Raw genomic sequence first — 14,453 nt, forward strand, 5'->3', positions numbered from 1 at the left:
TTGTTTATTCTTCTGTTGAGAATTTTTCTCTTCAGTAAGATTGGGGTGATTGGCTGTGCGGTGCCATCTTTGGGAGTTACACCTGGGCCCCCCCCAGGTCCCTGCTCCACCCTCCTCTCCTTTGGGATTGAGGCTTTCTTTCCTGGTCCTGTGATTTTTCTTCTTTCCCCCTCCAACTTAGGAAAAAAAAGGACCAGAGTATTGTTGCTAGTCGGTTCTGTTTCTGTCAGTTCCTCTCTGCAACTACCAGCTTACACAACAGTCACTTCGGGTAAGAGTTTGTTTTTTCTGACTTGGGTGCATGGTGTTAGGTCTGCCGGTCTGCTCGCGAGTATTTCGCTGCTTCGGAGTGTGTGTGTGAGTTGCCTGCCTGATTATCTTTGTTCGGCGGTTTGTCCTGGGAGTTATGGCAGCAGAGGCTGTGAAAAGGTGTTCCCGCTGTGGTAAGCGGAGAACGCCTTCGGGCCTCTGTTCAGCGGGCTGCTCCGACGCCGTGGGGGAGGAGGTGCAGGTCGCGCCTGAGGTTTCCCGCGCATTTGAGCTCCGGCCTGATTCTCCTGCTCGCGCGACCGCCGACGTTCCGCTTCAGCGCACTTCGGCGGTTTTGCCGGCGGTCAGCAGTTTGTCGGCTTCTTCTTGTGTGGGGCCGGTTTCTGGGCAAGGGAATGTTTTTTCAGTTGCAGCTCCTGTTAATCAGGTGGCTTTTTCCCCGGAGTTTGTGATGTTGCTACATCAGGCTTTTTTGCTGCAAAACTCTCAGCCTGCGCTGTCACGGGAGACTTCTATTGCCCTGTCTCCTGTACTGCCTGCAGGTGGGCCTCCTTTGGTGGCTGAAGCAGCGCAGAGTGGCGGCTGTGGACGGGGATGACCCTTCGTCCGGCTCAGCCTTGTCGCTGGATCTTCCAGAGGTTTTGGAGGACGGGGAAGTTGCGGATTTAGAGCTTGAGGATGCGCTGTCTAGGGAAGTAGATGATCCTACAGCGCTCCGTCTATTTCATAGAGAGGAATTGCCAGCTTTTATTTCTAAGGCGCTCCAGGGCCTTCATATCTCACAGCCGGATCTGCAGGCGGCGGGCTCGGCTAATCCTCTCATGGCAGGCACGAAAAAGCCTGCTAAGGCTTTCCCTGTCCACGAAGCGATGCACGAGCTGATTGCGGCTCAGTGGGTCACTCCGGAGGCTGGTCTCCGCGTGGCACGGGCTATGCGCCAGTTGTATCCCATTTCGCAGGATGAGCTGGACAAGTTTTCTAACCCAAAGGTGGACGCTTTGGGAGCGGCGGTTACTAAAAAGACTACTTTGCCGGTTGAGGGCGGTATAGCGCTCAAAGACATCCAGGATAGGAAGATTGAATCTTCTCTTAAGATGTCCTTTGATGTCGCGGCAGTTACCTTGCAGGCGGCGGTGTGTGGTTCCTATGCGGCGCGAGCCTGTCTTCAATGGGCGCAAGATATGGCGGATAAAATGATGGAGTCGGGGGTTTCTGTTCCAGCCGACTTTCCGGATTTGGAGACGGGTCTTGCGTATGTGGCTGATGCGCTCTATGATGTTATTCGCGCTTCGGCTAAGCAAATGTCTCTTTCTGTGGTGTCTCGGAGATCCTTGTGGCTCCGTCACTGGGCAGCGGATGCTGCTTCCAAGCTTCACCTGGTGAGACTTCCCTTTAAGGGTCGTTTGTTATTTGGGGATGATTTAGATAGGTTGGTGAAGGATTTTGGTGATTCCAAGACCCAGCGATTGCCGGAAGATAAGCCTAGAGCTCCATTGAAGTCTTTGGCGGCCAGGAATCGTTTCAGGGATGTTAAAACGATATAGGCCAGGGAAGCCGTCTTTTCCGCCGGCTTATGGTGCTTCTTTTCCTTCTAGACCTCGGTTTCCGCAAAGGAATTCCTTTCGTCCTTCCAAACCCCAGTCCACCCAGCCCGCCCGGACCCCGGCAGTGCGTACTCCCCAATGACGGGAGGTCGGTTCTCTCCGTCGGGGCCATTGGGGGTCGGCTGTCTTCCTTTCTGGCGGAGTGGGCCAACATCACGTCCGATCAGTGGGTTTTGGACGTTATTCGAGACGGTTACAAGTTAGAATTTTCCTCTCCCGTCGCAGATTCTTTCTTGGTCTCCCCTTGTTCTGGGGCCAAAAGAGATTCGGTACGGAGCACTCTTCAGGTCCTTGTGGAAATTGGGGCCGTCGTGCCAGTGCCTCCGGCAGAGCGGGGACAGGGTCGATACTCCATTTACTTCATTGTGCCCAAAAAGGAGGGCTTAGTCAGACCGGTCTTGGATCTCAAGAGGGTCAACTGATTCCTTCGGGTCAGGCACTTCAGGATGGAAATGGTGTGGTCGGTGATAGCGGCTGTTCAACCGGGGGAATTCCTTACGGCTCTCGACCTCAAGGAGGCTTATCTGCACATTCCCATCTGGCTGCCACATCAGAAATTTCTTCGTTTTGCGATCCTGGGCCAGCACTATCAGTTTCGGGCCATGCCATTTGGCCTCGCCACGGCTCCGCGGACATTCTCCAAGGTCATGGTGGTGGTGGCAGCCTTCCTTCGCCGGGAAGGGATTCGGGTGCACCCTTACTTGGACGACTGGTTGATCAGAGCGTCTTCCAGGCAGGACAGTTTGGCAGCTACCCGCAGGGTGATCTCCCTTCTTCAATCCTTAGGGTGGGTCATCAATTTTCTGAAGAGTTCCCTTCTCCCGTCTCAGTCGTTGGAACACCTGGGAGTGCTGTTCGACACGACGGTAGGGAAAGTGTTTCTTCCCAAGGACCGGGGGAAGAAGTTGCAGTCTCAGGTTCGCATGCTTCTCCGGTCGTCCAGACCGAGAGTGTGGGATTATGTTCAGGTTCTGGGCTCCATGGTGGCCACGCTGGAAGTTGTGCCTTGGGCGCGCTTTCACATGAGAGCGCTGCAGCAGTCTCTGCTCTCTCGATGGTCCCCGGTGTCTCAGGACTACACTTGTCTGCAATGGACGCCGCAGGCATCCTCCAGCATGGCTTGGTGGCTCAGCGATTTCAGTCTGTTCAGGGGTATGCCTTTGGCGACTCCGGCGTGGATGATAGTTACCACGGATGCCAGTCTCTTGGGTTGGGGAGCTCTCTGCCTTCAATCCTCAGCGCAGGGAGTCTGGTCTCCGGAGGAGGCTCAGTGGCCCATCAATCTTCTGGAACTGAGAGCGGCCAGGCTCGCGCTCCAAGCGTTCCTGCCCATGATTCGGGACCGCCCGACGAGGGTTTTTTCAGACAGTGTCACAGCGGTGGCGTACGTCAACAAGCAAGGCGGTACCCGAAGTCTTCAGCTAGCAAACGAAGCGCTCCTGCTCCTTCAGTGGGCGGAACTTCATCTTCCTCTGCTGTCAGCGGCTCACATTGCGGGTCAGGAAAATGTTCAGGCGGACTTCCTGAGCAGAAATCTTCTGGATCCCGGAGAATGGGAGCTCTCCGATCAGGCGTTCGCTCTCATAGTGCAAAGGTGGGGTCTCCCGGACATGGACCTCTTGGCCTCGTCAAGCAATGCAAAGCTTCCTCGCTTCTTCAGCAGACGCCGGGAACAGGCGTCGGAAGGAATCGACGCACTGACTCTTGCTTGGCCTCCGGGTTCTCTGCTGTATGTGTTTCCTCCGTGGCCGATGATAGGTCGGGTGTTGCATCGCATCTCTCAGTTTGCGGGCACGGTGATCCTGGTGGCTCCGGATTGGCCGCGTCGTCCGTGGTATGCGGATCTGATGCTTCTGTCTGCGGGCGATCGGTTGTTATTTCCGGTGACTCCGGACTTGCTCTCTCAGGGCCCAATCCTGATGGAAAATCCGTCCCACTTTGGTCTTACGGCCTGGCTCTTGAAAGGTCACGGCTGAGGCGTAAGGGTTATTCCGAACAGGTTATTTCGACTCTGCTGCGCGCAAAAAAGAGATCCACCTCTGCTTCTTATGCTCATATCTGGCGAGTTTTCGATTCTTGGTGTGCGGCTCAGGGTCGGTCGCCCTTCCAGGCTTCTCTCTCTACCATTCTTTCCTTTCTTCAAGAGGGGGTGACCAAGGGTTTGGCTTCTAATTCTCTCAAAGTTCAGGTGGCCGCTATTGCTTGCTATAGGGGCCGGTTGTCTGGTTCTTCCCTTGCATCCCAACCGGATATCGTTCGCTTTCTCAAAGGGGTTCAGCATATTCGGCCTCCTGTTAAGAAGGTCTGTCCGGAGTGGAGTCTGAAGGTGGTCCTTGAGGAGTTGCAAAAGCCACCGTTTGAACCTCTGACGAGCGCTACTCTAAAAGATGTCACGTTGAAAGTGGTTTTTCTGGTTGCTCTGGCTTCAGCCAGGCGAGTGTCTGAGTTACAGGCGCTATCTTGCAGAGATCCTTTTTTGAGAATTTCGAGTTCCGGCGTGTCGGTTAGGACTGTTCCTTCGTTTCTTCCGAAGATTGTCTCCCCTTTTCATGTGAACCAGTCTCTCTTCCTTCCGGCTTTCCGGAAGGATGACTGGGGGGAGCGTTTCTCTTCTCTGCGTTTGCTGGATGTTCGTAGGATTCTCTTACATTACCTCCAGATTACTAACGATTTTCGTTGTTCCGATCACCTATTTGTGTTGTTCGCAGGCCGCAACAAGGGTATGGCGGCGTCCAAGGCTTCTATCGCTCGTTGGGTCCGGGAGGCCATTGCGTCTGCTTACTTAACGTCGGGTAAGCGGTTGCCGGACAAGCTCCATGCTCTTTCCACTAGGGCAATGTCTACCTCTTGGGCGGAGTCCAGGGGGTTTTCTTTGGAGGAGATTTGTCGTGCAGCTACTTGGTCTTCTCGGAATACGTTTTTGAAACATTATCGTTTGGATGTGGCGGTTCGTGCGGAATCTGCCTTTGGGGCTTCGGTTATTGCGGAGGCGGCGTTCACTTCCCACCCGACTTGAGGACTGCTTTGCTACATCCCACTAGTCTCTGGATTCATCTACTGCTGTTGAAAAGGAAGGAAAAATTATGTTCTTACCTGTTAATTTTCTTTCCTTTAGACGCAGCAGATGAATCCAGAGTCCCACCCTGGTTCTTTGCTGGTTCTTTGCTCACTGTGTGTTGGTTGCGGGTTTTCCGCGGTTTGTTTAAGTTGGTAGTTGTGTTCTCATTCCTGTGTGTGATATTGGTTGTGGGAAAGAAGTTTTTTACGTATGGACTTTGTTTCTGGTTCCGGATGCTTGGGCAAGGAGCAATACTGAGGAAACAGAGAGTGTGCCAACCAATGGGACTACCTGTTATTCAGTTCTCTATCTCCACCTGCTGGTAGATGTGTATTATCCCACTAGTCTCTGGATTCATCTGCTGCATCTAAAGGAAAGAAAATTAACAGGTAAGAACATAATTTTTCCTTCTCCTCTGCCAACTCAAGACTCCGTTCCTTCTGTCTCACTGCATAGTATGCCTGGAACAAACTGCCCAAATCCCTACGACAGGCTCTCTCTGGCTGTGTTCAAGACCACCTCTTCAAGACTGCTTTCAACTCTCAACTCTTCTCACCTTGTCTGTCTGTCCAAGTTAGATTGTAAACTCTTCTGAGCAGGGACCATCTATTTAATGTCAAAATGTACCGCACAACGTATGCCCTTCAGCGCTGTGTGATAATGGCATGGGAGCCAAAGCATCTCTGCTTCTGTGGTAGCAGGAAGATGGGAAGAGGATCTGTGGGCTAGTCTTGCAGACCTTATTAATGTGCTGATCTCGTGGAAAGATTGTACTCTAGGGCAGTGTTCTTCAATTGCCGGTCCACGAACCAGTGCTGGTCCGCAGAAAATGCCTGCTGGCGAAAGCCTCCAATAGTAGTTTCCTCCGCTCCCCTCCCAGCAGCTCTCAGTACTTTCCTGCAGCAGCAATTCACTTCGACAGCCTTGGGGCTTTTGCTGAGTCACGGTCTGCCTCTGATGATGCAACTTCCTCTTTCCTTGGCGGCAGTGCAACCCATCAAAGGACCCAAGGCTGCCTAAGTGAATCGGTGCTGCATGCAAGTACTGAGAGCTGCTGGAAGGGGAGGAAGCCACTGTTGGAGGCTGGGAAGCTGCTGGATAAAAGGAGAGCTGCTATTGGACCTGGAGAGAGGGAGAAGGAGAGATGCTGCTAGAAGAAAGTTACTATTGAATAGGGGGAGGAGAGAAGGTAGCAGGAAAAAAGGAAGGAAATAAGTTGGCAGGGAGATAGGGGAAGGGGTCAGGGTGGAATGGAGAGATCAGATTAGGGAAATGAGAGAGAGATTGATGCTGGGAAGGGGGTCAGCAGAGAAATAAGGAGAGAGGGACAAAGATGCTAGATCTGGTATAGGAGAGAAAAATGAAGGGCAGTGAAGTTGGATTGAAACATGTAAAAAGGAGAGAGGGGGTGCAGGCTGGATGGAAAGGGGGGAGGGGCCTAGAAAGAAGGCAGATACCATATGGAAGGGGGAGAGGGCAGACGCTGGAAGGACAAGAGTGAAAAGAAGATGAAAGCAGAAACCAGAGACTACAAAAGGTAGAAAAAAATAATGTTATTTCTATTTTGTGATTAGAATATATCAGATTTTAAATATGCATCCTACTAGAGCTAGTCTTAGACATAACTAGGGACTGCAAAGCCCAGGCAGTGTTTCTTTAGCTTCCACCTGGCTTAGGGCTCTCTCTGACCAGGGGGCAGTTGCCCTAGTTGCACTCCCCTATTCCTGTTATGTGTAACTGTGGTATTCGGTTAGCATGATATTTCTGTGTAGCATTCTGTAATGATTTGGCTTATTCAGTTTTCTTGATAATAGAGGGGATATATGTGAAGGGGAGGGGAAATGGGGTTTTTGGTTTGTTTTTTGTTGTGTTTTTTTTTTTTAAGTTCTTTATTCCTTTTCAATCTTACATCAAGTGTACAAACTTTACAACAATACAGTTAAACACATCACTTGACATTCTTTCTATTTTATCTTATAATACATAAAATTACCACCCTTCCCTCCCATCATTCCGTCTATTATTTTCCCCAATATGAATAATAAAATTTAAAGCCTCCCCTTTCCTTACATTAGACAGTGTATATTTCAATAGAAAATGGTATTTACTCATTACAATAAGAAGTTAATGGCTCCCAAATTTTATTAAAATTCTTATAGTTCCCTTGTTGTATAATTATTGTTCTTTCCATTTTATATATGTGACATAATGAGTTCCACCAGAAATTATAATTGAGTCTATTGTAATTTTTCCAATTACTTGTGATATGCTGAATGGCAACTCCTGTCAATATCAATAAAAGTTTATTATTATTTGATGATATTTGGCTCTTTTTCCTCATTGACATACCAAATAGTATTGTATCATAAGATAATGCCACATGCTTTTCCAATAAACAATTTACAATTTTCCAAATTGAGTTCCAAAAGGCTAAGATAAAGGGACAATAAAACAAAAGATGATCTAAAGTCCCTACTTCAAGATTACAGTGCCAGCATCTATTAGACTTTGAACTATTTAACTTTTGTAATCTAACTGGGGTCCAAAACGCTCTATGCAGAAGAAAAAAACAAGTTTGTCTCTCAGATGCAGACACTGTACATCTCATCCTCCAAGACCAAATATGTGGCCATTGAGATGCTGAAATTTGATGCCTAATCTCAATGCTCCAAATAACTCTTGAGTCCATTTTTAGGTTTCTTTTTAACAGATTCACTTATAATTTTATACCACTGTGCGGCCTGGTGTCCCAGAAAGTCCGCCTGAAAGCATAGAAATTCCAGACTATATTGTGTATTCAGATTTTTCCATTCAGGGAACCCTACCTGAATGGCCTGCTTCAGTTGCAACCACCTAAAACTTTGTGATTTATTAAGACCATATTTATGTTGCAATTGTGAAAAATCAAGCAGTTTACCATTTAAAATAACATCATTTAAAGTCCTTATTCCTGCAATCATCCAATGCTTCCAGATGATCTTAAATCCGCCAATTTGAATCTTGGGGTTTAGCCATATGGTTTGATTTGTTGATTTACTAATAGGAATATTTGTTAGATTGCTGACAAATCGTAAGGTTTTCCATGTGTCCAATAAAATTATGTTATCTTTATACAGTTTAGACATCTTGATACTAAGAACATGACAAAGATGTAAAGGAAACATGAGTCACTATTCCAAATATAACCAATCTGGAGTGTAATCAATGAGCTCAGGGAGCCCAATACATAACTTAGGCGTAAAATGGGGTTTTGTTGATCCTTGCTCTGTATTATTTGTATTTATAAAATGACAATTATACAGAATATTGTTTCTTTTTATACTTTAATAAAATATGTTAAATATAAAATCATAACTGAGGCTTGTGCGGATGGGATCAGATGGTTTGCAGGGACCAGGCTCATGGAGATGAGGCGGAAACAGGGTTTTGTTATTTCAGTCTTAGTAGTTTGCTGGTCCACAAAATAATTCTTTTATTTCCATAGGTGTAAAAGAAGTTGAATAACACTGCTCTAGGGGTTCTCCTGACTGTGTAGAGAAATCAAAGGAAGATTACTAATTGAGCTTTATTGACATGAAAACAAGAGTACCTTCTAAACTGATTGGGTTTTTTTTTTTCTAGTTGGTTGTTAAATTTTAATAAGTGTGTTTGAAAAGTCTTTTTGTATTTTTTTTTTTCCTTCCCAATTAGTGGTGGTCGCTCTTCAAAGACTTTCAAACCAAAGAAGAATATCCCTGAGGGCTCCCACCAATACGAGCTCCTGAAGCATGCAGAGGCCACACTAGGGAGTGGTAATCTGAGGATGGCCGTTACACTACCAGAGGGCGAGGATCTGAACGAATGGGTCGCTGTTAACAGTAAGCACCTTCCTATCCTACAGAGGCTAGGCCAGTGTTTTTCAACCGCTGTTCCGCGGCACACTAGTGTGCCGCGAGATGTTGCCTGGTGTGCCGCAGGGCCGCCATCAGGGCAGTACTACCAGTCCTGCATTCAGGGGCCCGGAGCTGACAGGGGGCCCGAGGCAGGGGTGCCAGTAGCTCGCCAAGGCAAAGTGAGTCGATCACCCAGGACTCACTTTGTCTTGGCGATCTAATCTATCGAGCCGATAAGTCTTCTTCTCCCCGACGTCAATTCTGCAGTCGGAGAGGAAGTTCGGGCCAGCCAATCGCTGCCTGGCTGGGCGGAACTTCCTCTCCAATTGCAGAATTGACATCAGGGAGAGCATGCGTCGGCGTCGGCTTTGGGGCCTGTTATCCATTGGTGGGTCCTGTTCCCCGATGGCAGCGGCAGTGGCTTGGGGAACGGCAGGGAGAAAGAAAGAAAGGGGGCAGGCAGGGAAACATAAGGAAAGAAGAGAAACAGAAAAAAAGAAAGGTCAGGGAGAGAGGAAGAAAAAGTTGGGGGAGGGAATGAGGTGTGGAGGAGAGAAAGCATACAGGCTGATAGAAGGGAAGAAAGATTGGATGCACAGTCAGAAGAAGAAAGTGCAACCAGAAATCACCAGACAAGGTAGGAAAAATGATTTTATTTTAAATTTAGCAAAGTGGAGGCACAGTTTTCAAAGGAATTTGCCCAGATAACTTAATAATTAACTGGGTAAATTCCCAGAGATGAAAACTTCCCTTCACTTACTATGCACAGTTCTGAATTTATATCTGCTGTCTATATTTTACAATATGGTCACCTTTTACTAAACCGCAATAGTGGTTTTTAGCGCAGGGAGCCTATGAGCGTCAAGAGCAGTGCTGGGCATTCAGCGCAGCTCCCTGCGCTAAAAACTGCTATTGTGGTTTAATAAAAAGGATGGAGGGTATATTTGTCTATTTTTGTATGCTATAAAAACCAAATACAGAGAGAGACTGAGAGCTGTTGACGAAGAGCTACGTGTGTGTCTTTCTTCGATTCCAGCCAGAATATCAGCTTTGTGTTCAGCCAAACAGGCCCAGGTTTCGCACTGAATAAAGTATTTTATAATTTTTCACTATTCTGTTTACTTAATATTTCATAATAAAGTAATTATAAAATACTTTCTTGTGTTTATTTGATTCCTATTCAAGAGAATTACTTTATATATAGTCAATATAGGCACAGAGTTAAATTTTTTAACATTTTCTAATGGTGGTGTGCCTCGTGATTTTTTTCATGAAACAAGTGTGCCTTTGCCCAAAAAAGGTTGAAAAACACTGGGCTAGGCACTTAGAAGGGGTTCAGAAAGCATGTTCTGGTGCACATACTATATGTAGTCTAACAATCACAAACTCACTGTTTACTAAAGATGTGTGTGGGAGGGAGGGGGGGTTCCATTTGACTATCAGCTGGATTACATTGCTTGTGTGTGCCCCAGCTGGAGCTCCCATTCCCAAGTAGAAAATTCATCATTCTACATGATGCATTTCAGTAGCTGGGAGATAAACTGTTCTTCCCTTAGTCAATATGGGGCCATTAGTCAGGGCTGTAGACTCCATCTCCATATTGAATTCTAATAACTCATAAAAAGTCAATACCAGCAACTAGCTTGTCTAGATTGCATAGGACTGAACCTGCATTACCCATGGGAATTTCTTCTCATTCAATATAATTCAGCTAACATATGTGGAAGATATTATAGAGCAGTGTATATGAATCATTCCCGGTGAACTTTGATAGTGTCCTTCCCTCATGGCAATGGTCTTTGTGGAATATACTTTCCCTTAACATATCCTTAACATGAAACACCCATTCCTATTACAGCCATTGTTTGTATCTAGCTTTCCTTTTTTTTTTTTTTTTTTTTACAGTTGCCATGCAGTGTTTTAGTACAGTGTTTCCTGACCTGTGTGCTTTCAGACCTGGTCAAGTATTCCATGGAGAAATTGCCACTTCCAGGTCCAGGCCGTGCTTTGTGCAGCACACTTATTGCACTCAGCATCTTCTTCTCTTCCCCATCTTTAGACGCCACTAGAAGCTACCTGATTTGGTTTTGTATTTGACACCAAAACCAACATCTAGATTTAGGTTTCAGTCAAAAATGCCCATTCATTTTCAACTGAAACCAAAGAGGGCAGGTTCTTCCTAGACTTGAATGGCCATCTAACCTCAACACCTCTGTCCTTTCACCATCCAAAGGTTCTTTCTGGGCCTTCTTTGGATACAGTTACATTTTCTTGGTTTTGTATTCAGAAGCTTGAGGGTTGGGGAGATACTAACAAACCTGGATTGTGCGACGATAAGAGGAACATCTCTCATGGGAGATATAGAGGAACAAAGATCTGTGTACAGAGACTTTTATATGAGGCCTTGTTTGTGTAAGTCAGTAGTGACTGAAATGAAGTGTCCTGAAATGCAGGACAAAAGTGAGGCCATATGTGGTGGGGGAGAACTAGAACTGTAAATTAATTGCAGTTAACTCTGCAATTAATGCATTAATTGTTAATTGCAGTTAAAACATTAATCATGTTGCAGTGTCTCCTTCCCAGTGTTCTCCCTAGAGCCTTTTAGCTGGGCGCTCCACCCGGCTAATTTAGATGACCGCCTGACTGTCATCTCGGTTGCGAATCCTGCTGCTGCCCCCGCTGCTCAAACATTTTAAAAAAACACCCTCTCACCGGTTTGGGGATTCCCTGGGCTGACTCGAAACAGCCTGAAGAGCCGCCGGAAATTCAATGTTCGACTCCTGCCTCAGCCTGACATTTTTTTTTTATTATTATTTTTTTTTAAGTGCCAGCAAGCAACTTGAACCCATGCTTCAGGGTTCTAACAGAAACACTGTGTGTGCTGACTTCCCTTATTCCTCTCCAAAACCGGAAGTTAAGTCCTGAGGGGGGGAGGGATGAGAAGGGAAGCCGGCATGCACAGTGTTACCTTTTAGAGCCCTGGAGCATGGGTTTACTTCGCCACAGGCTAAGGTGGGAGATAGGGCAGGGAGGGAAGCTTACAACTTGCTGCTCTTGCTTTCTTTGGGCCTTCCCAACTGCTGGGTCCTGCTTGATTTCTGTTTCCGCAAAGGCGTTCGACAAGGTTCCGCATGAAGGCCGACTTCAGAAAATTCCAAGCCATGGAATCGAGGGTGAACTACTCACGTGGATTAAAAACTGGCTGGAGCATAGGAAACAGAGTGGGGGTAAATGGACAGTACTCGGACTGGAAGAGCATCACCAGTGGGGTGCCGCAGGGCTCGGTGCTTGGACCCATGCTCTTCAACATCTTTATAAACGATCTGGACATAGTTACGATGAGTGAGGTGATTAAATTTGCAGATGATACAAAGTTATTCAGAGTAGTGAAAACGCAGGATTGCGAAGAACTGCAACGTGATATAATCAGGCTCGAGGAATGGGCATCTACATGGCAGATGAGGTTCAATGTGGACAAATGTAAAGTGATGCATGTTGGTAACAAAAATCTCATGCACGAATACAGGATGTCCGGGGCGGTACTTGGAGAGACCTCCCAGGAAAGGGACTTGGGAGTTCTGATCGACAAGTTGATGAAGCCGTCTGCACAATGTGCGGCGGCAGCAAAAAGGGCAAACAAAATGCTAGGAATGATAAAGAAGGGGATCATGAACAGATCGGAGAAGGTTATCATGCCGTTGTACCGGGCCATGGTGCACCCTCACCTGGAGTACTGCGTACAGCACTGGTTGCCGTATATGAAGAAGCAGTCACACAGTCTGCGAGTTTTTAATTTCCCTCACGGACTTCTTGTCGGCGAGGCCTCTTTACACTGCCTCAGCCTCGGATTAAATTTTGGCTCAGGTAGTTTCCTCGATGTCTCTTTTTTTTTTTATTTTTAATCTTCACCTTTTTTCAAGAAAATGGAGGACTATGTTGCAAATCATATGTCATTGAGCTCATTCATGCCAACTTTAATGTGATCACATTGCATTTTGCCTGATTTCATGAGGGTTGCATCTTCTTAGCTCCCTCTTTAGGTGAGATGCGACACTTCGAGTACTGGCAGGCAGGCCTAATGGGTACTAGTGTCTTACATCTGCCACCAGTATCGACCATGTGACTGATGTCGATGGTGCCAGTGTCCATGATATCGATGGTGTCAAGGGTACCAAAGCATATTCATTCTAAAATCACTGATATCAGTGCTTCTATTCATAACGACGACTCCAATATGATGAGCATCCATGACCCAAATATCGGAGCAGGCATTCTAAAAGTAGTGTCACGCTCTCTTCCCATATTTCAATGGTATGATGTCGTACTGAGGGTACCAAAGGTCGTTAACTATATAGTACTTTGAGTTTCCAAATACCAATTTGAATTCTCTTTCCTCCTATTCTTCCATTCCTGGTACAACATTCCACACCATTGTTTTTCACTTTGTTTTTATGTTGATGGGTACTCCCATATGGACTTTTATTTTTTTCACTTCATTGGACTGTCAAAGACTTTAAAAAGAAAAACCTACACCAAAATGAATGAGCTCTGCCTTCATTCTGCTTTGACATTTCTAATACCATAGGGATTTCTCAGGGGTGTACACCCTGTAACGTTGATATCCTCTTCCTGATCCTTACCTGGAAGATGCAGATGTTGGATTGTCTCTGCTGTTAAGATCTGCAATGTCTGTGAAGGCTATAGATTGCACTTCTTCAACTATTTCCTACATACATGGGTTAATTGTGGAGTTGGTGGTAACTTCCAGTGTTTTTTCTATGTCTACGACAAACTTGATGCTCTCTTTCAGTTAGTTTCGGAGCCTGTTTTACAGGCTCACTCTCATGTGGACTCTTTCAGTACAGGTCCAGCCTCAGCGTTGCTCCTTACCAAGTGTGGGTGGGTTTCTACGCCACTGATAGTCATCGAGCCATGTTTCTCAACATCAGAACGCCACTGCTCCACCACCAATCTCTGGTAGTAGAATATACCCTGAAGTACCTCCAGGGCATGAAGATAGACCCATGGACATATAGCAGAGCCTCCCATCCGTGTACAGCCTGTCAGAGGAACTCAAGCTTCTTCAGCATCATATTACCACCAATGTCTTCGAGCAACAGGCTGTTGAGTGCTGGTTATACTGAAACTCTATGTTGACCTATGGAGTTTTCAATTCGAATGTTACTTCACCCAGTGCTTGAAATTCTGGATTAAGACCATGCTGTCCTATTTTACATTTTTGCTGCGATATCTGCTTGCCACTACATCATCAATATCATTGGGTAACGGCCTGTTGGAGGGGCTCCCACAACTGCAAAGTTGGGCTATCACTGTATCACCAATGTTAGCCTGTGTATCAAAGTTGGACTGGGCTTGTTTTCAACAAGCGTGTTCTCTATCCTGAGGTGGTATTTCCTTCAATGTCCTGCCTGTTGACCACTTTCAAAATGTGTACCAGATGCCACTTTTTTCACTACCTATCCTGTACTTCTGGGTGTTTCCAATGTTTAGGACCAGACCACCGTGTGACACTATGTTCTTCAGTTAGACTTGCTCCCGACTTTGGGCATGATGTGGCGGAGAATACCAATGGTGGAGAACCTGTCAGTTAGTTCTCTGCCATTTTTTAACCCTGCAACAGATATTGCT

General features: G+C 46.5%; 1 protein-coding gene across 2 annotated transcripts in view; it reads left to right on the top strand.

Moving 5' to 3' along the window:
- MOB1B (MOB kinase activator 1B) overlaps positions 1-14,453 on the top strand; it is a 119,784-nt gene that overhangs the window by 61,387 nt on the left and 43,944 nt on the right. For both annotated transcript variants that reach the window (XM_033961075.1, XM_033961066.1), the window contains one exon: positions 8,623-8,789. In XM_033961075.1, the coding sequence (XP_033816966.1) occupies positions 8,735-8,789 (55 nt within the window). In that variant the 5' untranslated portion in view covers positions 8,623-8,734. The remainder of the gene's footprint in view (positions 1-8,622; positions 8,790-14,453) is intronic.

The sequence above is a fragment of the Geotrypetes seraphini genome, chromosome 1 (genome assembly GCF_902459505.1).
Source record: "Geotrypetes seraphini chromosome 1, aGeoSer1.1, whole genome shotgun sequence".
In the NCBI taxonomy this organism is placed as follows: domain Eukaryota; kingdom Metazoa; phylum Chordata; class Amphibia; order Gymnophiona; family Dermophiidae; genus Geotrypetes; species Geotrypetes seraphini.